General features: G+C 24.7%; 10 protein-coding genes across 10 annotated transcripts; 5 read left to right on the top strand and 5 right to left on the bottom strand.

Moving 5' to 3' along the window:
* Positions 1–1,103: 1,103 nt before the first annotated feature.
* On the top strand, positions 1,104–2,123 carry DDB_G0292882 (hypothetical protein; the record flags this gene model as incomplete). The annotated part of the gene is made up of 1 exon (XM_629410.1): positions 1,104–2,123. The coding sequence occupies one exon, from the start codon at positions 1,104–1,106 to the stop codon at positions 2,121–2,123; it is 1,020 nt and encodes a 339-aa protein (XP_629412.1).
* Positions 2,124–2,495: 372 nt separating this feature from the next.
* On the bottom strand, positions 2,496–6,766 carry mipA (hypothetical protein; the record flags this gene model as incomplete). Its single annotated transcript, XM_629409.1, has 2 exons — positions 2,496–6,295; positions 6,385–6,766. The coding sequence occupies 2 exons, from the start codon at positions 6,764–6,766 to the stop codon at positions 2,496–2,498; spliced, it is 4,182 nt and encodes a 1,393-aa protein (XP_629411.1).
* Positions 6,767–7,580: 814 nt separating this feature from the next.
* On the top strand, positions 7,581–8,466 carry vti1A (v-SNARE family protein; the record flags this gene model as incomplete). Its single annotated transcript, XM_629408.1, has 3 exons — positions 7,581–7,730; positions 7,860–8,036; positions 8,140–8,466. 3 exons carry the CDS (start codon positions 7,581–7,583, stop codon positions 8,464–8,466), a joined length of 654 nt encoding a protein of 217 aa, XP_629410.1.
* Positions 8,467–8,828: 362 nt separating this feature from the next.
* On the bottom strand, positions 8,829–10,661 carry DDB_G0292880 (hypothetical protein; the record flags this gene model as incomplete). Its single annotated transcript, XM_629407.1, has 1 exon — positions 8,829–10,661. The coding sequence occupies one exon, from the start codon at positions 10,659–10,661 to the stop codon at positions 8,829–8,831; it is 1,833 nt and encodes a 610-aa protein (XP_629409.1).
* A 267-nt stretch (positions 10,662–10,928) lies between these two features.
* DDB_G0292972 (hypothetical protein) lies at positions 10,929–14,432 on the bottom strand (the record flags this gene model as incomplete). The annotated part of the gene is made up of 1 exon (XM_629406.1): positions 10,929–14,432. The coding sequence occupies one exon, from the start codon at positions 14,430–14,432 to the stop codon at positions 10,929–10,931; it is 3,504 nt and encodes a 1,167-aa protein (XP_629408.1).
* Positions 14,433–14,739: 307 nt separating this feature from the next.
* On the bottom strand, positions 14,740–16,292 carry DDB_G0292878 (hypothetical protein; the record flags this gene model as incomplete). Its single annotated transcript, XM_629405.1, has 2 exons — positions 14,740–15,966; positions 16,101–16,292. 2 exons carry the CDS (start codon positions 16,290–16,292, stop codon positions 14,740–14,742), a joined length of 1,419 nt encoding a protein of 472 aa, XP_629407.1.
* Positions 16,293–16,773: 481 nt separating this feature from the next.
* Positions 16,774–19,135, bottom strand: DDB_G0292876 (hypothetical protein; the record flags this gene model as incomplete). Its single annotated transcript, XM_629404.1, has 5 exons — positions 16,774–17,511; positions 17,591–17,776; positions 17,858–18,294; positions 18,415–18,682; positions 18,944–19,135. The coding sequence occupies 5 exons, from the start codon at positions 19,133–19,135 to the stop codon at positions 16,774–16,776; spliced, it is 1,821 nt and encodes a 606-aa protein (XP_629406.1).
* A 292-nt stretch (positions 19,136–19,427) lies between these two features.
* DDB_G0292874 (hypothetical protein) lies at positions 19,428–20,105 on the top strand (the record flags this gene model as incomplete). Its single annotated transcript, XM_629403.1, has 1 exon — positions 19,428–20,105. The coding sequence occupies one exon, from the start codon at positions 19,428–19,430 to the stop codon at positions 20,103–20,105; it is 678 nt and encodes a 225-aa protein (XP_629405.1).
* A 687-nt stretch (positions 20,106–20,792) lies between these two features.
* On the top strand, positions 20,793–22,578 carry cct4 (chaperonin containing TCP1 delta subunit; the record flags this gene model as incomplete). Its single annotated transcript, XM_629402.1, has 2 exons — positions 20,793–21,044; positions 21,229–22,578. The coding sequence occupies 2 exons, from the start codon at positions 20,793–20,795 to the stop codon at positions 22,576–22,578; spliced, it is 1,602 nt and encodes a 533-aa protein (XP_629404.1).
* Positions 22,579–23,844: 1,266 nt separating this feature from the next.
* Positions 23,845–25,785, top strand: pex13 (SH3 domain-containing protein; the record flags this gene model as incomplete). Its single annotated transcript, XM_629401.1, has 3 exons — positions 23,845–24,632; positions 24,743–24,965; positions 25,084–25,785. 3 exons carry the CDS (start codon positions 23,845–23,847, stop codon positions 25,783–25,785), a joined length of 1,713 nt encoding a protein of 570 aa, XP_629403.1.
* Positions 25,786–26,037: the final 252 nt, after the last annotated feature.

The following is a 26,037-nucleotide window of genomic DNA, read 5'->3' as shown; positions in this document are numbered from 1 at the left end:
TTTTTTTTTTTTTTTATTCTCTCAGCTTCTACCTAATTATTATTACCTTTCCTTACTTTAACCTTTACGATTATTGGTAGTTTAATAAAACTATTTTTTAATATTGCTTTTATTGATACTATTGTGTTATTTTTTAATATTGATCATAAATATTATATTATGACCACCACTTATAATTATTATGAATTAAATTATTAATTTTATTTTTTAAAAAAAAAATTTATAAAATTTTATTAATTTTATTATTTTTATTATTTTTATTATTTTTATTATTTTTGAAAAAAAAAAAATTTTAAAAATATAATTGGTAATTTTATTAATTCAAATGAAAAAAAAAACAAAAATTAAAAAAATAGTTTAATAAATGCCTGACAAAAAAAAAAAAAAAAAAAAAAAAAAAAAAAAAAAAAAAAAAAAAAAAAAGTTATAAAAAATAAAAATTTGGTTTTTTTTCCCAAAAACATTTATGGCAATAAGGGGGTGGGTTTTTTTAAACACTTAAAAAATTAAAATTTTTTTTTTTTATTTTTTAGGATAAAACTATTAATTTTATTTTAAAATTAATTTATTTTTTTTTTATTTTTTTTTTTTTTTTTTTTTTTTTTTTTTTTTGTCCCAGATTGAACAACTCGTTTATTAATTGCCACCCGATTATAATCTCCAAAAAAAAAAAAAAAAAAAAAAAAAAAAAAAGTATAATTTACTAAAAAAAAAAAAATAATCAATTTTTTATCTATTATCACATATTTTATTTAATTTTTTTATTCAGTTCCACTGTTTTATTTTTTATTTTGTTATTTTCATTTTTTGTAAAACAAATGATCAAAAAAAAAAAAAATAAAAATAAAAATAAAAATAAATAAAAAAAATAAAAAAAAAAATTCAATTTTTTTTTTTCATTTTTTTTTTTTTTTTTTTTTTCAAGTTTTTTTTTTTTTCGTTTTCAATTTTGATCAGTATCATAATAAATTAACATTTAATATTTTCACATTTATAGATATTATATATTAAATATTATTAATAATATTAAAATAAATTTCAATTATTTATTATAATATTATTATTTTATATATATTTCATATATATTAATATATAAATCAAAAATGTTAAAATTGGTATTGAACAACACTATCAATAGTGTTGCATCAAAGAATACCTCATCAATAAGCAATGGATTATTAAAAGAATTCTCAAAATTATCAATATATAAAAATAACAATAATAAAAAAATAAATAATTGTAAATGCACAAATTGTGTATGCAATTGTAAATGTACAAAGAAAACCAATACCACCACCAACACCAATATATATAATAACATGAATAATAATAATAAAAGATATTATTCAACAAAACAAAACATTGAAAATGAAAAACAAATAGAAGAGGATAGTAAAATTGGATTAGCAACAAGTGATACAAATAGAGGTAAATTACTTGAAGATTATTATGATGGTTCAAAATCTAGACAAGATTATTTTAAGAAATTTAGAGATGAAACAACTCCAAATAAACAAGATCCAGCAGATAATTTCAGAGTTAGAGTTTCAGTACCAAGACCAGAATTTGATGAACATTATGAAAAACAACTCCTTCCAGACGATTTTGCAGATAGTTACTTGAATAGCATACGTCCAAACTCTAATAGAGAGCAAGAAGAGTTACCATTCTCTGACAATACTCGTTTCTCTCCATTCAGACCAGTTCGTCCAAAAATTCAAAAGACTTCGGTTATCGATGGCGCTTCGTCCGGTTACTCCAAGAGAAAGAGAAGTCGTGCAGTTGTTTCAATTCAACCTGGTAATGGTTCAATACTCATAAATGGTCGTACCCTTTTAGATTATTTCCCATCGATTTCCTACAGAGATAATGTAGTTCAACCATTGGTTATCACTGAAACTCTCACAAAATGGGATGTCTCAATTAGAGCTTTCGGTGGTGGTCTCAAAGGTCAATCTGAAGCTGCTCGTCGTGCACTAGGTTTCTCTTTAGTAAATTATGATCTCGGTTATAGACCAGCACTTAAAATCGCTGGTCTTCTCAAGAATGATATTCGTAAAGTTGAAAGAAAGAAACCAGGTTTACTCAAAGCAAGAAAGAGATTCCCATTGGTCAAACGTTAAAATATTATTATTATTATTATTTTATTTATTATTTAATTTAAAAATAAAAATAAATAAATAAATAAATAAAAAAAAAAAAAATAAAAAAAAAATACCAATCAATGAATTAATAAAAAAAAATAAAAAAATAAAAAAAATTAAAAAATAATAAATTAAAAAATAAATATTATAAATTAGGCAATTTCTTATTTTTTAATATTTTAAGAATTGATTATTGTAATCACTTTTTTTAATATAGGATATTATTATATAGTAATAATTTTTAAATTTCTAAAAAGTGTGCAAACTTGGATGATTTTTTAATTAATAGTTAATTAAAAAATAAGGAATTTTAATTTATAATAAATTTTTTTTTTTTTTTTCCGTAAATTATTAATGTTTTTTATTTCTAAATATTTTATAAACTAAAATTTTAATTGGTAAACATTTTGAAGATGAATAAATTAATTTTCCAATTATTATTAAAATTACAATAAACATTGCAACTGAACCAATGATAATGCCAATTAATTGAGATTTTGTTAAACTTTTATTTGATGATTGTTGTTTACAAATTGAAGTTGCTGAATTTTGTTCTAATAATATTGAGAAATCTGGATCGATAATGACTGATTTTTTAAAATTACCAATTGAAATACCAATGAATGATTGTACACTATTTTCATTATCTTTTATATTAAAATTTGAATCTAAAACTTCATTTGTTATTGATACTACTCTATCATCAATTATACCTCTTTTAATGTATCTACCGTAGAAACTATTTTTATCAACTTTTAATTTAATGTAATTTGAATTATCAATAACAGTATTACCAAATTCTTTATCTGAACACGTGTTTTCTTTACTTGACTGAATTTGAGCAGACATTACAATTTGTAAATTATTTAATGGATTTGAAAAAGTGTATGGAGATAACTCAATTGTATATTTCATTGTTGATGAATGCATTATTAATTCTTGATTTGCAAATGTAATATTCTCATCATTTTTAAACCATTGTAATATAGCTTTTACATTTGTCACCATGCTACCACCACCATTATTTGTAATATTACTTTGATAATGTGATATTGTTTCTGAAACATTTGTATAAATCCATTTTTCAAAATAATGAATTTTAACTTCTTCACCAGTTACTGAATTTAATTCTCGTAATGCTACAATTGAAATTATTGATTTAACATTATTATTACCAGTAGTATTATTTGATTGTGTTGGTACATCAATTGTTGTTTCTGGTTTTGATGGATTTACAATTGGTGGGGTTACAATTATAATTTTTGAAGTACAATCTATACCAATAAATGGTGAATAACATAAACATCCAACACCAATTTTACAATATCCATTGGTTGGTCCACCACATTCTGGATTACCTTGACATTTTTGTGGTTGACTGGTTGGTATTGGTGATAATGATGGAATTGGTGGTTGAATTGGGGTCGGTATTATTGGAATTATTACAATCTCATTAGTTTCTTTTCCACCAACAACTGTTGCACTTAAAGAAATTGATAAATGAGTAAATAAATTTGGATTTACTAAAAGTTCAATTGAAGTAGTTGATATAATTGTGAAATTTGTAAATGGATGACTCGTTGATTCAAGTTTAATATTAATTGATAAAATTAGATTTTTCTTAAACCCTCTACCAATGATTATAAATTTAGAATTCCTATTTGTTAGAATTGCTTTATAAAGATTTGGGTTTACATTTATTGGATTATTATATGGTTCAATTTCATGTTGATAAAATGTTGAATCTAACATTTGTTGAGATGAATAACCATTGAAAAAGCCAGCATTATTAATTATTCCATAAATTGAAATACCAATTTTATGTGGATATGAAAAGTTTAATGGGATTTCAACATTTACAAAATACTCATTCGAAATATTATTAAATTTACTAATTGATTTAATTATTGGTTCTGTAAAATGTGCACTTGAAAAATAAACAATAGGGAACGTATTTTTTTTAATTGAATTTGAAATTAAAGTTTGATTAAATGTGAATGAAATATTAACATTTCTAAGTTGATTAACTTGATCAATTGACTCTGAAAAATGATATGTATCAATATTTGTAATTATAAAATCATCAATTTCATTATTTGTTGAATAGATTGCACCGGTTTCAACTTGAATACTATTTATTTTTGAATCATTTAAATAATAAAGGAATGGATTAACTCTTTTAGGATTATTATAACTTTTATCTAATTCAGCTTCTTTAAATTCGGATTTTCTATTTTGGTTATCAATTAATAAAACTTCAGTTATTCTATATTCTTGTGAGATTGTAACATTTTCAACTACCATTACAATTGAGTGAGTTTCACCAAGTTCCATTCTACCATTTTTTGAAGATAAATAGAATTTATAAATTGAATTATCAATTCCACCTCTTACTATGACATGACCATTATTAAATCCATTGATTGGATCATATATTGTTAAATTCCAACCAAAACTAATATCTCCATTGGTGTTAATAATGGTTGGTAGAAGTTTTAAAATGTTTGAAAATACAGGACCTAATAAATCAGCAGATTCAGAGTAAACACGGAGTTGCCAATCATTTGAAAACATATTTGATGATAAGAAATTACCATCGGTTGTTATAATAATATAGTTTACATTTCCAGTTATTAGATTAGCTGGTAATTTAAAATCATTTGACCAATGTTTTTTATCATTATTCCAATATAAAAATAATTTTAAATCATATGATTCAAAATCATCATAATTTGAATAATAAAATAAAATTTGTACTGGTTCACCTATACTAATTGATGAATTAATTAATTCTAAAGTCATTGTATTCCAATATGATACATTTGTTGTATTTATATCATTATATTTAAAATTGATAGCTTTAATATTTGTAAATGAAATTTCATTTATAAATTGTGGAATTGTGAATATTCTTTGTTCATTACTCGTTGAACTTGGTAATTGATAGAATTGTCCAATTGAAAATGTACTTTGTATACCGCCGTTATCAATCAATGCCAATGAGGCAATGCCCCCTTCTTGGAATAATTTTTGTTGAAATATACATTCGAATGTACCATTTGAGTCTTTCCCCGATACAATTGAATTAATATAAAATACATTAAAACCATCAATAACAACCATATAAATAGGGTTACTAGATGTAAAAGAAAATATTAATAATACATAATTATCATATAGAGTTGTGAATGAGTAATCCAATATTTGAGGTTTAGTTATTTCCCCACGTCTATCTGAACTGTCGTAAAATATTTGCTGATTTCCATCAATAGATGCCGATATTTGCGTTGGGTAAGGGTAAAAAGGTTGAGGAGTAATCGATATATCTATTGAACAATTTTTTAAATTACCATTTATTAAACCAAATGGGTGATCAACAATGTAGTTTAAAAGTATTATATTTAATTGTGTGACTTTGGTTGACATTGTTGAAATTTCAGTAACTTGTGAATATAGGTTAATAAATGAACTAGAACTCCAACTATGATTTTTAAAAGTTGCGTTTAAATTAAAAAAGAAATAAGAAAAAGTATGACTAAAAATAGAATTTCCTTCTCTATTCCCAATAATAACTGTACTATTTTGTAATTTTTTATTAGATGGAGAATCGAAAATACCTCCTATTGGTAGCCTAAAATAATATGTAACTTCTCTTTCATTTACACCTTGTTGAGATATAAACTCTGGAGTTCCATTATTTCTAATTGAAAATATTGAGTTTGGCAATGCTTTAATTAATATGTATGGTGAAGAATGTGTGCCAATTAATTGATAATTTCCATTTTGTTGTGGTGATGGTGGTGATAAAATCTCCACACTAATATCACCATCATTGGTATTAATAGAATCTGCTTCAAAACTAAAACTAATACTTGGTGATTCAAAAAATGATATTGTAAAATTCAAATTGGAACCATTGGATAAAATACTTATTGGATCGATAGTATGTACATAGAAAAATGCAACGTCCATACTTGAACTACTTTTAATAATTGAATACATTGTGCTTGGATTTGGTGATAATAGATAAGGATAATTTTCATTTCCAAAACCTTCAATCTTTATTACACCTGACAATTTTGATCCTATAAAAATTTGATTCACATTTATTTTATTTATTGTTGTAACTTTTAATTTTGTTGAATCAATTTCTTTTTTTTTTTTATTTTTTTTTATTAATATCTGGAACATAAAAAAATTTTTTTTTTTTTATTTTTTTTTTCATAATTAAAAAACATACTATTACAGGTGAATTTTGGAAGAATAAACCATTCTTTTTTAACTCCATTTACAATTGTGGTAAAATTAATATTTTCATAGACACCAAATTCTACATTAGCAAAATTTAATATAAAATTTGTTGATCTATTCGTTGAAAATCTTGTAAAATTGGTATATTGACCTAAACTTTTTGGAGCACTATTATCCAAGTCAATACGATCAATACTAAAAGAATCATCTTTTACTAATATATTAAATTGAAATCCACATGTTTGGGTACTTGTAAAAGTTTGATATTTTTCATATTGTTTTAAATCTGTTAAATTTATTACCTCGCTTTTAATAAAATTTATAAATAATAATAAAATAATTAAATATATACGCTTTTTATTTGTTTTCATTTCTAATTGGTAACGAATCTAAAAAATGGATGATTGGTGCTATCAAAAAATAAAAAAAAAAAAAAAAAAAAAAAGAACCACCAAAACTTTTTTTTTCAAAAAAAAAATAAAAAAAATAAAAAAAACAGAGATATTTTAAGATATTTAAAAATAAAAAAAAATCACGCACCAACTAAAAAAAAAAAAAGAAAATAAATAAAATAAAATAAAACTATTTTTAATATATATATTTTTATTAATAATATTAAACCCTGAAATAATAAGTTAACTAAATCCTTAGAAAAAAAATTAATTATTATCTATTTTTTTATTTTTAAAAAAAAAAAAAAAAAAAGATATATTTTTTTAAATCATTTAATCATTTTTATTTTTATTTTTATTTTATTTTTTATTTTTTGTTTTTATTTTATAATTTTCTATTTTCTTTTTTAATTTTTATTTTTATATTTTATTTTTATTTTTATTTTATTTATTTTTTTATTCAGTCCACAAAATTGAGAGAAAAAAAAAAATAAAAATAAAAAATAAAAAAAAATAAAAAAAAAAAAAAAAGTTTAAAAATTTTTAGAAAAACTCAAATTAATTTTCTTTTTATTATTGAAACACACCACCACGCTATCTCATTAATAATTTTTATTTAACATTAACTTTCGTTTTGTGAGAGTAGAGAGAATAGGAAATACTTTTTTTTTTTATCATAACATAAAACTTGTACAATAATTAAAAATATAAAAAAAAAAAAAAAAAAAAAAAAAATAAATATATATTAAAAGAAATAAAACCAACAATACAAAAGATACAATAATATTATAAAATGGATGTATTTGAAAGAACCGAACAAAATTTTCAGCATGTATGCAACTCAATCACAAGAAGAATAAAACAGTTACCAAATTATGGAGGTGAAAAGAAAAAGATCGCCGTTAGAGAAGTTGAAAATGATATTGATGAAGCTTTAAAATTTGTAAGAATTATTATTAACTATTGTTATATATATAACAATATTTGAAAAATAAAAAAATAAAAAAAAATAAAAAAAAAAAAAAGGGTAAATACTTACACCTTTGTTTATGTTTTTATTTTTTTTTTATAGATTTCAGAAATGGAAAAATTAGCACAAAACCATCCACAAAGAATAAAGTTACAAACTAAAACAAAACAATATCATTCTGATATTCAAAAATATAAAAGAGAAGTTCAATTAGCACAGTTACAATCTTCAAATCAAACAAATAGTAATCCATGGTCAAATGCACCTGATGATTACCAAGTATGTTTATCTAAAAATATTATTATTATTTTTATTATTTAGGTTTATGTTATATAATAAATTAGCTAATTATATATTATCATTTTAAATTTTTAAATTTTAGTCACAATATGATAATCAAAGACAACATTTACTTCAAGGTAGTAATATGTTAGATTCAACATCTGATAGATTATTAAGAACACATCAAATTTCAGCACAAAGTGAACAAATTGGACAAAATATTTTAATGGATTTAGGTAAACAAGGTGAACAAATTAGAGGTATGAGGGATAAATTACATGAAACTGATGATCAAATTAAATCAGCTAGAAAAATTATGACTGGAATTGCCAGAAGGTTAGCAACAAACAAAGTTATTTTATCAATTATCATTCTTTTATTAATGGGTATCATTGCTTTAATCATTTGTCTTAAATGGTTAAGATAAAACCATAATATATGTATATATATATATATATAAATTATACAACAACAATATATTTAAACATCAATACAAATACACATACTTTAAAACAATAGCAACCAATTCCTTTTTTTATTTTTTTTTTTTATAAAAGTTAAAAAAAAAAAAAAAAAAAAAACCAACTACCACTTATCAAAAACAAACACACAATATTGGTACTAAACCAAACAAAAAAAAAAAAAAACATAATAAATTAAAGAGAATTTTTTTTTTTATTGTTAAATATTCGTTAAAAAGAAAGAAATTTGTTGTATTAATCTATTCTATGATCCACAACCATCCATTAACTTTTTTTCTTTTTTTTTTTTTTTCAAACATATTGTAGTTTACTCATCATCTTCTACTATGGAGATATTTTTTCTTCTTTTTACAACTTTTAATTGATCGATAGTGGAGGCATCATCTTCAACTTTTAAATTTGTTGGTAATACTACATCTGCTGTATCAACGACATTTTCTTCATTTTTATTTTTATTATCTTCATTATTATTGTCGTCGTTGTTGTTGTTGTTAATATCATCATTTTTTTTATTCTGATTTTTAATTCTCTTTTGAGTGATATTTAAAGTTGAAGTGATTGCAGCAGAGGAAATATTTGCTCTTGAAGTTCTATTTGATCTATCAAAAAAGTTAATAGAGTTTGAACCAAATAATTCCATTTCTAAATCCATTAATTTCTTTTTGAATCCATCATTAACTGTTAAATTCTTTGGACTTACACTAGAGACATGATTGAATGCCTTTTCTAAAGTCCATTTCTCATTTGACATTAAATAAGCAATTACGATTGATGGTGATCTACTTCTACCTTGTTTACAATGAATTAAAACATTTGATTTTTCACTACCATCCACATTACCTTGATTAATGAAATCAATTGCTTCTTGGAAATAATTTTCAATTTTTGATCTAAAACTATCAGAAATTGAAATTCTTAAATATTTAATTGAAAGTTCTTTAATTTTCTCACTATCAACATCTTCATTAACTTGATCAATTTTAATTGGTATATTATTTATTGTTAATTCATCCTTCATTTCTACATTTTCTTCTTCTTTCTTTTCATTAGTGGAAGATGTTGCTGCTGCTGCCGCTGGTGAATCTTTCATTTCTTGATCTTTATCATCATTATCTTTCATTTCTATATTTTCTTCTTTCTTTTCATTAGGGGAAGGTGTTATTGGTAAATCTTTCATTTCTTTATCTTTTTCATCACCAATGTCAACATTTTCATCCTGATTACCATCTTCATCCTCATTTTCATCTTCATTTTCATCATCATCATCATCATCATCATCATCATCATCATCATCAATATCTTCATCATCTTCATCTTCATTTTCATCTTCATCATCATCAACAATAAAAGAATCAATTTCATCCTTTTCAGATATAATCTTATCATTTTCTTTTTCTTTTTTACTTAAAAAGTAAGATGGTACTTCGGAAGTTACATTTACAATTTTGGTAACATTTGCTTCTAATAACCATTCAGAGTTTTTAGCAGCCAAAAAGGAACCTAGATAAAGGTGTGGTATAATTTCAACACCTTTGGTTGTTTTTTCTTGCATTGCTAAATACTCTTCCCATTCCTCTTCTTCTCTCTTTCTTCTTTCTATTTCTCTTTTCTTTTTTGCTTCTAATTTTGCTTTTTGGATTTGTTTTCTTTTTTCTGCCAAAATCGCCTCCTCTTTTGCGATTCTTTCTGCTCTTTTTCTTTCTTCTTCAGCTCTATCAGCTGCTTCTTTTTCAAATAAAAATTTATATGATGGTTTATCACCTGTATTAGCTGAAAAGAAATGACTTACTAAGGTCTGTTGTGGTTGTTTTTTAATTTCTGTTACTGGTGTTATTATTGCTGCTAATCCTGTTTTTGTACTTTCATTATTATTGGTTGTGGTGGTTGTGGTAGTAGTAGATGAAGTTGTAGTATTATTGGTTGTTTTTGATTTTGCTGCTCTTTTCTTTTTTGTTTCTGATTTTATCTCAACCTTTTTTGGTTCTTCTTTTTTAGATTCCTCTTTTTTGGATTCCTCTTTTTTAGATTCCTCTTTTTTAGATTCCTCTTTTTTTGGCTCCTCTTTTTTTGGCTCCTCTTTTTTCTCTTTTGGTGGTATAAATCCTGGATTTATACATTTAATAATAACAAATTTATCCATTATTATTTTATTTGTTTTAATTAAAAAAAAAAAAAGAATAGAGAAAAAAAAAAAAAAAGTAAATTTGAAAAAAGAGTGAAATTTTTTTTTTTTTTTTTTGGCGCAAAATTAAATCCAGAATAAAATGGATTTTCTTGTAAAAAAATAAAAAAAAAGAATTCTATTTTTATATTACAATGTTAATTTTATTTTATTTATTTTGTTTTAAAAAAAAAAAAAAAAAAAATATATATATATGAATAAATAATAAAAAATTTAATGAATTTTTTAATAATAAAAATTTCTACTATCATAACCCATTTCAGTTAAAAATACATGAAACTTTTTGAAAGCATCAGATTTAATTGCTTCTTCAGGTAATGAAGAAACAAATTCAATTAAACGATCTCTAAATATTTTTTCACCTTCTTTTAATAGACAATCGAACCTTTTCTCCATTAAATGACTTGTATTATTATTACTACAAACTCCAGTTAGATATTCCAAGAAGATTTCTTGTTTTCTAGCACACCATGCAATATCGGATTTATTTTCATCAAAATATAAAATATTTAATTCCTTACCCCAAATTTCATTCATTAAATCATTTCTTTGAAGAAATAGGGCTGTGCCAAAAGTATTCTTTAATCTGACACTGCCGTCTTCACCAGTGGATGTCGCACGTTTAACAGCAGACATAATTTGATAGAAATTGTCATCAGTTAAACTGAAACCAACAAATAATAGATGTTTTGTAATTAACAATGCTTGGACCATGCCTGACAATGCTTCGTTCTTATCCCCATATCTAATGTAATCTTCACGAGTTATAATGATATCTTTAGGATTTGAAACACAACCGTGTAGCTTTAAAATCCATCTTTTATTACGACCATTCAACGAATGGTATGGTAAAACACAAATTTCCTTCCCAATAGATCTACTAGCAATCTCAAAACATTGATCATAATTTGTGGTTACAATCTCTTGAACAGGTGTCGATGCCAATAGGAAATGAGGTAAACCTGCATGTGATACCTTCATTAGATTTGCAATCTCTGTTTGCATTGGCACATTAATTTGATTATAGATTTTCTTATGAATATATTCAAAGTTTTGTTCCTTTTCTAATTTTTCACGGTTTTTTTTTTCTAATAATTCTTTTTCTTCTCTTATTTGTTTCTGTCTCTCTTCATTTTTAATTTTTAAAATTTCATCATTAACTTCTTTTGTAGTTTTTAAACCATTTGTTGTTGTTGATGTTGTTGTTGTTGTTGTTGTTGTTGCACCATCTAAATTATCATTTTCAAACATTTTATTTAGTGATGGTGTAAAAATATTTGAAGAAGAAGAAGAAGAAGAATAGGAAGAAGAAGAAGGAGAATTAGAAGAAGTTTTAATATTTTCAGAATATTTTTTTAATTGTTTTTTCCATCGAGATTCTAATACTGTTGCACGATCTAAATGATGAAGTTGTTCCATTTGTCTGAGTTCAGTTTCTGTCATACCAAGTTTTGCTCCCAACATATCTAGTAAACCTGTCCAAGTTGGTAATCCTGCTGATCGAGAACTACCAGCACCAAGGAATATTGCCAATTTATCCTCTCTTAATAGTTTTCCCAAGGTGTGTGCTTTTTTCATAATTTCATCACCCAATAGATTACGATAGATTGAAGAGAAGGTTGGGTTTGATTCTATTAATTCTTTTCTTATATTGGTTGCAGCTGTGTACATTGAAATTTCATTTGTTACTAAAACAACATCATACTTCCATTTACGAGTTGCAACAAATAGTTCATGAATTAGCAATGATAGAATTTGACCGGCAATTCTGGAACCGCCACCCCCACCAGTACCCAAAATGGGTAGACTTACCAATGGTTTTGCTCTTCCATTTTTGATGGGCGGCTTATTGACTTCAAGATCGTGTCCGACCTTATCCAAAAAGTCAATTGCACCTTTTACATACCAGGCACAACAATGTGAGTCGATACCACGTTTGAATGGAACCACATTGCAAAGCCATGGTTGTGAAATGTTTGGATATTCAGTTGGCCAATCTTTTAATTTATAAACTCTATCCCTACCATCACGGAAATCAATACGAATATCCTTAAATTTATTTCTAATTTCAAAGGGGAATAACATCCAATCAGGTTTCAACCATCCATTGATTGTATCTCTAAATACTACATTATGACTACATGGTACCATTCTAATATCACATACCAACTTTGTTAAATCACCATAAACTATAAATACATGTCCATCCTTTAATGATTCTTTTGGTAATGGACTTGGTTTAAATTCTTGTTCCTCCTTTAAGTATTCCAATAAATTTTGATAATATTCATCATCTGGTGGTGCTGACCCACCATTGATGGTTACTCTTTTACTATTTGGATATTTTTTGTTTGCCATATCTTCAATTTTTACTTTAATTTTTTTAATCTGTTTTTGAACTATATTCTTTTTTAATGATGATGACGATGATGATGATGATGATGGTTGTTCTTTTTGATTATTTGTTTCCTCTTTTTTTTCTGATGTTTTATTTGTGGAAGATTTTTTTGTTATTTTAGTTGGTAGTGTTGGTGGTGTTGGTGGTGTTGGTGGTGTTGGTGGTGTTGATGACGTTGGTGATGTTGTTGATGTTGGTGATGTTGGTGGTGGTGTTGGTGGTGGTGGTGATGTTTTAGTTTTAGTGGTTGTTGTAGTGGTTTGTTTTTCATTCGAAACCATGGTTGGTGTTATATTATTTACAGATGTGGTAGTTGTTGTTGTCGTTGGTGTTGATTTTGGTGTTGGTGTTGATTTTGGTGTTGGTGTTGGTGTTGATGTTGGTGTTGGTGTTGTTGCTATGGTTGATGTTTTTGATACTGTGTTTTCAACATTTTTAATAGTTTCCAAATAAGTTTGTTCTTTTATTTCATTTTCAATTTGTATAATTTTCTCTCCTTCATTTATTGGTTTTTTATTATCGTCGATTTTCATTGAAGATTGGTTTGGTGGTGAAGTTGATATTGATATTGATAAATCATTTTCATTAGATTCGGAGATTGAAACTAATTGTGGGGTTGCATTGATTACTGGTGTTGATGATGGAGATGCTATTGATGATGAATCTGAAAGATCCACTGATGGAGATGAAACTCTAGAATCATCACTATCTGATAATGAACCGTATAAATCAAAAAAATCTACTTCACCACTACTATCAATTCTATCAGAATGTGAAGATACTGATGATGATGATGAAGATGAATTCTTTTCAGGTGTACTTAAAAACATTTTATCATCATCAAACATCTTTAATAAATTTGGATCATTCATCATATCATCGGCACTGATTTCTTGTACTTTTTTAATTTGATCCAATTTATCAAGATAAGGTGTTAAAGGGAAATACTTTACCTTTTTAGTTGATGAAATGGTTGGCGAGTCTGGTTCCATACCACTTTCTTTAGTAACTGTTATTGATGGTTGAAGATTTGATGATTGGGGATTTGATGATTGGGGATTTGATGGTGTTGGTGGTGGTGGATTTGATGGGGTTTCTTGAGATGATGCATTTTTTAATTCTGTTGATTTGGAATTATTTCGTATTATTTGCTCAGCTGATAATGGTGAAGGTTGGGTTGGTTTTGTGGTTGTAGTCGTAGTTGTTATCGAATTTGACATATTTTCATTTTGTATAGTTTGTTGGCTTATTAAATCTTTTTCCTCAATAATAGTTTCAGAAGGTTTTTCTGAGGCTTTTTCTTTATCACTTTGTTGCATTGTTAAGGACATTGGGGTAAATAAAAAAAATAAAAAAAATAATAAAAAAAAAATAAAAAATGAAAAATAAAAAAAATTCGGTTACACACTGTTTTTTTTTTTTTTTTTTATTTTGGGAAATTTAAAAAAATTAATTTAAATCGTGGTTGTGTTTACTTAAAACATTAAAATTATACCAAGCCAATCAAAAAAAAAAAAAATGAAAAAAAAAAAAAAAAAAAAATAAATTCAAATGAGACAATTACAATTAATAAAACTTTATTATTATTATTTTTTTTTTTTTTTTTTTTTTTTTTTTTCTTTTCAGAAATTTATTATTTTATTCCCATTCAGAAGAATCGGTATCAGATTCACCATCTTGGTCATCAGTATCTTCTTTCTTTGATTTTGATTGTTTTTTAGTTGATTTTGTAGTTGCAATGGATTGTCTACGAAGTGCTAATTTTTTGAAAAGATCACCCATTAAACCGCCACCTCCATCAGAAACTGGTGGTGGTTTATTATCTTCACCATCACCATTATCTCCACCAACATCAGCTTTTTTTAATCTATTTTTATGACCACGACGAATATCAGCCAATAAATCACCTATAGCACCACCTGGTCCACCGCCGCCACCATTATCATCATCGTCATCATCATCGTCATCATTGTTACTATTAACACTTGGTGGATTAAATGGTGGTGGAGCAGAAACAGGTGGTGGTGGAGGTGGTGGTGGGGCATTAGCAGATTGTGGTGGTGGTGGAGGAGGTGGTGGTGCATTTGTAGGTTGTGGTGGTTGCATTATACCTGTACTATTATTACTATTGTTATTATTATTATTATTATTTACATTATTATCACCACCTGAAGATTGATTTACAGGTGCACTACCTGAGTTTGAATTATCATAAGTTGGTAATAAATTTAAAGTCGCTTTTTGAGATGGAGCAATACTTTGAGATTCAGCAGCCCATGTAATATTTTCAGCTACATTTGGAAGTGGTAAAATTGAAGGGAAATTGTAAACTGGTATTTCAAAAGTACCAGGTTCGTAACCGATTTTAACGTTTTCAGCATCGATTCTACTATCACCATCTTTAACGGTGACTGGAGCGTCACCCAATCTCTTCTTCTTTGACAATTGGTCACCAAATATTGTGTAGTCATCTTCACCACCATCACCACCTGATAAATTGTCCAATGTATTTGAATACTTTTTGTATGGATTCTCTTGAGTATTAAATAATAAAAGATTTGAAACACTTGGAATCTGTGCTGGAATTCTACCAAGACCTTCCTTAACCTCCACTTCTTTCGATGTGGTATCAATACTCTTTTCAATGAAAACTAAATCATTTACATCCAAATATGAATCCTCTGGTCTCTTTTTAATTGGACTATCTTCACTATTCAATCCATGATAATGTGATGGTTTAAATGGTAATTTATGTTTTCCACTATAAATTGGTACATAATCTCCCCATTTCTTATCTGCTGGATATTTTGCACTACTAAATACTGTTATTGCTTGTTTACTACCAACAATTTGATTAACTTTATGCTTTTTTTTTTTTTTAAAAAAAAAAAATAAAATAATAAAAAAACATATAAAAAATAGAATATATATATATTAATACAACTAGTTGTAAGCTATTTATTATTACCATTTTAATATAAAAAAAAAAAAAAACATACTTGTGCATTATTTAATCTATTTGCAACATTATCAATTCTTGATTTTTCATGTGATACTCTTGCAGAAATTGTTGAATACATATCATTAAAAACCTTTTCAAGTTTTTCAAGTGAATCTACAATTTGAAGAATAGATTCAGTTTCTCTAAGACCATTACTGACAACTGGAACCTGATAGATTTGAGTTGTCATTTTATTATATATTTATTTTTGGGTTATGTTTGAAAAAAAAAAAATAAAAAACTAAAAAAATAAAAAAAATAAAAATTGTGTTTTAAAAAAAAAAAAAAAAAAAAAAAAATAAAATGAAAAATCCATCGCCTTTTTTTTTTTTTCTTTTTTTTTTATTTTTAATTTTATAATTATTATTTTATTTATTAAATATTTCATTTTTTTTTTATTATTTTTTTTTTATTCAATGATTTAATTTTATTTATTTTTAATATGAATTTAGTATAGATAAATATAACACTCAAAAATACACAAAATGATCACTTTTTTTTTTTTTTTTTTTTCAACCAATAATTTTATAATTTACTTTTTATAATTTATTTATCATTCATTTTTTGTAATTATAATTAATTTTTTTGGGGTAGGGAATAAATTTTATATAAAAAATAGATTTTCAATAATTTTTATTTTTTTTTTTATTTTTTTTTTATTTTATTTTATTTTAATAACTTTTTGGACCCCTTCCTTTAAAACTTGATGGTTTATTATGTTTTTCAGAATAATAATGAACTTCAACACCATCTTGTTTTGGTTTATCTAAATCTTGATGTCTTCTACCAGGTGTAACATATGGTTGATAACGATTTGATTTTTGTTGTTGTTGTTGTTGTTGATTTCTTTGAATTGGTATATTTTGTTGTTGTTGTTGTTGTGCTTGATATTTTTGATATTGTTTTTGTTGAACTTGTTGTTGTTGATGTTGATGTTGATGTTGTTGTGGTTTAAATACAGGTGAAACATTATGAATTAAATTTTGTTTACCTTTAAAAATTGTTGAAGAGATTACTAAATTATTGATGTTTGTAACTGGTGGTGATTTCAATAAATTTTGCATAATTGTTAAAATGTTTTGAGTGGATAAGAGTGTTTTTTGTGCCAATTTCAATTGTGCCTTATCTTTTGGATTTCCAAGATTTGGAATTGCCTTTTTGGCTTTACCCAAAGTTTCTCTACATTTTTCATCTAAAAATCTATGTCTACCCAAGAAATCCTCATATTTAACTGGGTCAGCATTCATATCACTTGGTTGACCTGTAACCAATTTGAAACCACATAATTTACAAAGTGAACTTGTTGATTTTGATCCAATTGATGATAATGCAAATAATAATGCTTCAACTATTGTAAATTGTAAATCAACATCTGCAACTGGTGTTGTAGTTTTTGATGGTACTGTTGCCTAAAAAAAAAAAAAAAATAATAAATTTTAATAAATAATAAATAATAATAACTATAATTAATTGATTAATAACACATACTTTGAAAAGATTATAAACCGGTTCTAAAAATTGCATTGAAATTTCTTGTGTCATATGAGGTGTGACTTGAGAAAATACTGAAACTAGTTCAGTTTTATTAGTTTCATCCAATTCATTAACCTTTGGGAAAATTTTATTTAAATATAAATCAAATAATTTATTACTATTAATTTCTGTATGTGGTTTCTAAATATATATATAATTTTAAAATGTTAGTAATAATAATGGTGGTTTGAATTATGTTTTTTACTTATTTATTTGCCATACCTTTGATTTAAAAAGTAAGATTTTAGTGAAATTAATAAGTTTCTTTCTAATGGTATCCAATGATTGAGATTCAATTACTGGTAGGACATTTGTTTCTAAATCAGTGATTGTCTCTTGAACTTTATATTGTGTGAAACATTCTAATAATTGGAATAGTAAATCCAATTCAGTGGTTGATGTACATTTTGCAATTAATTTCAAAATACGAACTCTAAAGAATGTTTGAGTCTCTATTGAACTTTTTGAATATTCTGTACGAACCAATGGAATGATACTTTCCTTTAAAAATGATAATAATGTTGATGATGCTGGTTGATCTTCCATTGAACTTTCTTCTGATTCTAAAAATGTTAAAAATGAATTAAGTGTTGTAACTGAATTCAATTTATATAATTCAATTAATGAATTTTTTGTATGTTCTGCTTCAACTTTTGAATCTATTTTTGAATAAAAATTAATAATTTAAACTTTAAAATTTTTTTTTTTTTTTTTTTTTTTTTTTTTTTTTTTTTTTTTTTTTATCTATATATATATATATATGTATGTATACTACAAACCTGTATTTAATAATTGACTTAAAATATCAACTAATTTAGCGATATGATCTGGATTATCTCTACAAATTGTTGGAATTGCTTTAAGAGCATTTACTCTCATAATTACATCTTCATCTGATGAATCAAATAAATCAATTAAACAATCGATTGCTTTCTCTTGAAGTGTTGGGAATCTTTTAAAATATTTGGATATGAATTGTGGTGATAATTTTTTAGTTTGTTTGGTTTTTGAAGATAATTCAATAATTTTTGAAAATAATTTATCATCCTTTTTAAGTTTTATTTGATTTTGTTTTCATTTTTATTTTTATTAAAAAAAGGTAAAAATTCAATAATTATTATTATTATTATTTATTGTTATTGTTATTGTTATTATTTAATTTATTAATTTTAATTAATTTATTAAAACTAACTAATATTATTAAGGATAAACTGTAGTTATAATTTTAAAACATTGAGATTCGGAGTTTATTACTATTAAACTTTAAATTCAAAATTATATAACTATCCAAAAAAAATTTGTACATACATCTGGGAATGAAGGATTTGTATCCAATTTATTTGCAATATCATAAAATGTATTAATATATTCATCATTTCTAACAACTTGTGGTACTACAGTTGCAGTAGTTGGTGTTGCTGTTGTTGATGAACTAGTTTCCATTGCATCATTTGTTCCTTTTGTTGCTGCTGCTGTTGTTGTTGTTGTTGTTGTTTCCATTTTTATTTTTATTTATAAATACTATAAATACTATAAATTAGTGTCTTTGAATTAAAATAAATAAAAAAAAATAAAAAAAAAAAAATGAAAATAATGGAGCGAAATTAAAAATAAAACAAAAAAATAAAAAAAAATAAAAAATAAAAAAAATAAAAAAATAAAAAAAAAAATTTAAATTCTTGAACTTTTTGATTTTCAACAGCCAAAACACAACAACCACTACTACTACCACTACCATACAAATACAAATACAACAACGAAAACAACATAATATAGAAATATAAAAAAAAGAATGTCATTTAATAATAGGTTCGTTTCAGAGAGTGAATTAGAAGAACAAAGGAAACTGTATGGTGGGAAACAAAAGGATGATGGTGAATATGATAGTAGAACTTTATATGAAAGGTTACAAGAAAATAAAAGAATAAAAGAGGAATCAATAATTGAAAAAACTAAATTTAAACCGTCACAAGGTTTAGATAAAGATGATATTGAACATTATAAAGAGAATGAAAAAATTGAAAATGAAAAAAAGAAATTAGAACAAGATGAAATTGAAAGAGAACTTGAAGATTTTAAAAAATCACAAGCTTCAAATTTATTCAATTCAATAATTCCTCCTCAATCAAATAGCAATAATAATAATAATAATAATAATAAAACTACTCAATCAAATGATAATTCTTTAAAAATTGAAAATACTACTACTACTACTACTACAACTGATGTGACCACCACAAAGAGAAAACTTGTAAATATAAAATTAATACCGAAAAATAATGAGAATAATAATAATGACAAAAATGGAAATAATAATGACAAAGATAAAGAAAAGGAAGAAGAAGAGGAAGAAGAATCAAAAAAGAAACTTAAAACTGAAGAAAATGAAAATGATAAAAATACTCAATCTGTAAATTCTTTTGCTAGTTTAATGGGAAATTATGATAATTCAAGTGAAGATGAAGAATAAAAAAAATAAAATAAAATAATAATAACTAAAAATGTCTATATATTATTTTTAATTAAGAAACTAAAATTTAATTAATTATAAATAACCAATTAAAGAAACCAAATAAGACATTATTTTATTTTATTTATTTATTTTTTAAAAAATAATACTATTTTTAAAAAAAATTCTTTTTTATTATTTATTATTTTAATTAAGAAATTGAAATTAAATTGAAATTAAATTTAAATTTAAATTTAAAATTAAAATTATTTGATTAAGAAATTTAATTAATTATAAATAAAATAAAAAAACAATTTTGTCATCATTATTATATATATTTTTTTTTTTTTTCCATTAATTTCCATTTTTAATTTTTTATTTTTATTTTTATTTATATTTTTTTTTATATTTTTTTTTATTTTTTTTATTTTTATATTTTTTTTTTTCCATTTATGAATTGTGATTATAAGCAATGATTATTTGATTTTAAAAATGGAAAAAAAGGAGTGGGTCGAGTTTTAAAATTTTTTATTTATTTTTTTTTTTTTTTTTTTTTTTTTTTTTCAATTTTTTTTTTTTTTTTTTTTTTTTTTTGGGTTCACAAATTTTCATTGTTTTTTTTTTTTTTTTTTTTTATATTTTTATTTTTATATATAATTTTTTTTTTTTTTATTTAAATTAAAAAAAAAGTTTATTTAAATATAAAAAATGTCAGCACCAGCAGCAGCACCAGCAAAAGTATTACCATCAAGAAGTGATTTTGATGAAAAAGAAAAAGAAAAGGATGTAAGAACATCAAATATTGTTGCAGCAAGAGCAGTCGCTGATGCAATCAGAACCTCATTAGGTCCAAAAGGTATGGATAAAATGATCATTTCACCAAATAATGAAGTTTTAATTAGTAATGATGGTGCTACAATTCTTCAAAATTTAGAATTAAGACATCCAGCTGCTAAAATGGTAATTTATCAAAAATAATAAAAAAAATAAAAAAAATAAAAAAAAAACACACTTCAAAATTCATTCGTTTTTTAAAAAAAAAAAAAAAAAAACTATATACTAATAATTTTTTTTTTTTTAATTTAATAATAATAATAATAATAATAATAAATATAATTAATAAATTAATAAATAAAATTTATAGTTAGCAGAATTAGCAAAAGCACAAGATATTGAAGCTGGCGATGGTACAACATCAGTATGTGTAATTGCAGGATCATTATTAGGAGCAGTATCACAATTAATGGCAAAAGGTATTCATCCATCAATTATTAGTGAAGCATTTAATTTAGCATTGAATAAATCATTAGAGGTATTGGTATCAATGTCAGTTCCAGTTAGTTTAACCGATAGAGTTAGTTTGGTAAAGAGTGCAACCACCTCACTCAATAGTAAAGTAGTATCACAATATACCAATTTAGCATCGATTGCAGTCGATGCTGTATTAAGTGTAATCAATCCAGCCACTGCAGTCAATGTAAATCTCAAGGACATTAAATTGATTAAAAAGTTAGGAGGTACCATCGAAGACACAGAATTAGTACAAGGTTTAGTATTTGATCAAACAGCATCACATACAGCAGGTGGACCAACACGTATTCAAAACGCAAAGATTGGTTTGATTCAATTTTGTTTGTCTGCACCAAAAACATATATGGATAACAACATCGTTGTATCTGATTATTCCAAGATGGATAAAGTCATCAAAGAGGAACCAAAGTTAATATTGGAAATGTGTAGAAAGATTCAAAAGAGTGGTTGCAATGTTTTGTTGGTGCAAAAGAGTATTCTCCGTGATGCCGTAAACGATCTCTCCCTTCACTATTTAGCTAAATTAAAGATCCTCGTCATCAAGGACATTGAACGTGACGATATTGAATTCATTTGCAACACCATCGGTTGTCAACCAGTAGCAAACATCGATTCTTTCACCGCCGATAAATTAGGTAAAGCCGATTTGGTCGAAGAGGTTGGCACCAGTGATGGTAAGATCGTAAAGGTCACCGGTATTCCAAACCCTGGTAAAACCGTCACCGTCTTATGTCGTGGTTCAAATAAATTGGTTTTAGATGAAGCCGAACGTTCCTTACACGATGCTCTCTGCGTTATTCGTTCCCTCGTTAAAAAGAAATTCCTCATCGCTGGTGGTGGTGCCCCAGAGATTGAAGTATCACAACAAGTCACTGCTTTCTCTAAAACTCTCACTGGTATCACAAGTTATTGTGTTCGTGCTTACGCTGAGGCCTTGGAGATCATCCCTTACACTCTTGCTGAAAATGCTGGTCTTCATCCAATCTCTATCGTCACCGAATTAAGAAATAAACATGCTCAAGGTGAAATAAACTCTGGTATCAATGTTAGAAAAGGCGCAATCACAAATATCCTCCAAGAAAATGTTGTACAGCCACTTTTAGTCTCAACTTCTGCTTTAACTTTAGCAACTGAAACCGTTGTAATGTTATTAAAGATTGATGATATTGCAACTGCAAGATAAACGTTACTTTTTACTAAAATAAAATAAAAAAAAAAAAATAAAAAATAAAAAAAAAAAAAAAAAAAATAATAAAAAAAAAAAAAAATAAAATATATATACATAAAAAATAAAAAAAAATAGTCTTACTATTTAATTCATTTTTTTTTTTTTTTTTTTTTTTTCTGAAAAAGTAACCTTTATAAATAATATTCATCAAAAAAAATATTACCAAATAAGTAAAAAGTAAAATTAAATTGAAAAACTATTTCTAAAAAATATTTTTAAAAAAAAAAAAAACAAAACAACCAAAAAAGTTTATTATTCAAAAAAAAAAAAAAAAAAAAAAAAAAAATCAATTTTAGAAATTTTTTATTTTTTTTTTTTTTATTATTTTTTTTTTTTAAAATAAATTAAAATGAAAATAAAATATTATATCAAAAATCAAATTAAAAACAATGAATAATCAATTCTATATTTTAAAAAAAAAAAAAAAAAAAAAAAAAAAAATGATTATCATTCAGCCCCCATAGCCCATCTGACGAAATGGTTGAAATTTCCCAAAACAAGGCTTGGGAAATTGAAAAGTTTTTTTTTTTTATTTTATTTTTTAATTTTTTTTTTATTTTTAATTTTTTTTATTTTTTTTTTTTTTTTATATTTTTTTTTTTTTTTTTTTTTATTATTTTTTTTTATTTTTTTTATTTTTTTTTTTTTTCTCAACACACACAATCTTTGATAAATTTAATTAAATTTTTCTAAAAAAAAAAAAAAAAACCAATAGAATATTCTATTTAAATGTATATATAATTTTACTATAACATTTATTTTTCATATTCTCAATGATTAAAAAAAGAAAATAATAATATTAATATTAATAATAATAATAATAATTAAATAAATATAAATAATAATAAAAATAATAATAACACATTCGTTTTACCACCATTCACACAAATATTTCAAAAAAAATAAAAAATAAAAAATAAAAAAAATAAAAAAAATAAATATAATAATAAAAAAAAACAACACAAAAATTTTAATATGTCTTATGGTTTAATAAAAATAACATATCAATTAAAATAAACTGAAATAAAGTATTAATATTAATTTAAATATATATAATTATAGCTAGATAGATATCAGTGTGTAATTTACATAGTTTACACAAATTAAATTAGAAATTATATATTGACAAACAATAATTGTAAAAAAGAAATAAAAAAAGAAATCAAAGAAATATAAAAAAAAAAGAAAAAATAAAAAATTAATATATAGATAAATAAAGAAATGAGAAGAAGCCCACCCAAACCATGGGAAAACAATTCAGGTGGTGGAGGAAGTACATCAATGACAGGTTCAGGAGGAATATCAAGACCAATGAGTGGTCCACAAAGAACTACATCACCAGGTGGTGGTAGCAGCACCACAACTCAAACTAGCACATTAAATAATACAGGTTCACCATCAACATCAGTAGGAGGTCCTTTGGTAACAAGACCTAGAACCCCCATGAGACCATGGGAGAGTGGTGGAGCAGGTTCCTCAAGTATAGATAGTTTTGGTGGTGGTGTCGGTGGTAGTAGTGGATATAGAAGTAGTTATGGTGGCGGATACAGAGATTCATATAGTAGTGGTGGCTACGGATCAAGTGGCTACGGCAGTAGTTATGGTAGTGGTGGTAGTGGTGGTTATGGTAGTAGCTTGTATGGGGGTGGAGGTTATAGTAGTGGTGGTTATGGTGGTAGTGGATATGGCTCAAGTTATGGTGGTGGATATGGTTCAAGTTATGGTAGTGGTTATGGTAGTAGTTATGGTGGTAGTGGATACGGTTCGAGTTATGGTGGAGGTTATGGTAGTAGTTATGGTGGAGGATATGGTGGAGGATATGGTGGAGGATATGGCCAACGTGGCTACGATAATATGGATGGAAAAGGAGGAGCACTTCAAAGTGTAGTATCGAGTGGTCATTCTTGGATGGAAGCATTACATTCAATCGTTGACACATTCTCCAGATTCTCTAGATTATTAGATGCAAATTTTGATGCAGTTCATGGTTCATTCTCGTCAATCATAAGGTAAAAAAAAAAAAAAAAAAAAAAAAAAAAAACCTAACCAAATAATATATTTATTCTATACATAAAAAATACTAATATTATATATTTTTTTTTTATTATATTATTATTAGATTATGCCAAAGTATGAGTCACTTTAGTTATGAAATTATGGCTATAATTAAAACATATTCATTATTTAGAATGTTTCAATCAGTTGCATCTAGATTTTTAAGAGTTTTTAGATATTTATTAGGAAAGAAATCAAAAAGTAACAGTAGTAATAACAATACATCTTCCAAATTTGGAAGTAATGCAATAACAGAGAGTTTAAGACAAGCAAATATGGATGTTTCCGTAAGTTTTGATCTATAGAATAGAATAGAATAGAATAAAATAGAATAGAATCGAGCAAAATAGATAGAAACTTTTGGACTAATATTTATCAAATATTATTATTTTTTTTTTTTTATAGGATTTTAGAAATTTTCAAAACGAAAAGAAACAATCAGTTGGTACCTTGATTTTAATTATTGCAGCAACATTTATAGGAGTACCAATGGTAATTGGTCAATTATTAAATTTAAGAAGAAGAGGACAAGCATCAAGATTGGATAAAGGTTGGGAAGAACAACAAGGTGGTGGTTATGGCCAAGTAAAGGCTATTTACGAATTTAACCCCGAAACTACTCGTGATTTACCATTAAGAGTAGGCGATATTGTAAATGTAATTGACAAACCACACGATAATTGGTGGGTTGGAGAATGTAATGGTTTAAGTGGCTTCTTTCCAGTCGATTTTACTGAAAAAATTTCACCAAATGATATCAATAACAATAATAATAACAATAATAATAATAATAATAATATTAATACCTCTGTACAGATTTATGATAATAATAATGGTTTTAATAGAAATAATAGTAATAATAATTTAAATAATAGTGAATATTCAGATTATAGTAGTAGTAATAATAATAATAATAATAATAATAATAATAATAATAATAGCAATTATCAACTACAATCAAATTTTAGTAGTAATAACGATGGTATATCAAAAAATATTATCTATAATAATAATAATGATAATCAAAGACCAATTTCTCCATCCAAAACCTCACAGCAATTGTCTCGCTCTGAACTCATGGATAAACCATATGTGGAGGAAAGTTAATCTTTTTTCTTGGAAAAAAAAAAGCAAACAAAAAAAATCCTTAAAAAAGAAAAAGAAAAAAACTAAAAATAACCCAATAAACAAAGTGTAAAATTTTTTATTTTTTTTATTATAGTTTATTTAAACAATTTGTAAAATTTTTTTTTTTTTTTTTTTATATTATAATTTATTTAATTGTAAAATTTTTTATTTTTTTTTATTATTATAATTTGAGTCAATTGATTTGACTGTTTTTGGATTTCCATTTTAAAT

This window comes from Dictyostelium discoideum (assembly GCF_000004695.1).
Source record: "Dictyostelium discoideum AX4 chromosome 6 chromosome, whole genome shotgun sequence".
Classification (NCBI taxonomy): Eukaryota; Evosea; class Eumycetozoa; order Dictyosteliales; family Dictyosteliaceae; genus Dictyostelium; species Dictyostelium discoideum.
Note: the sequence above shows the minus strand (reverse complement) of the source record. Positions and strands in the feature narration are given on the sequence as shown.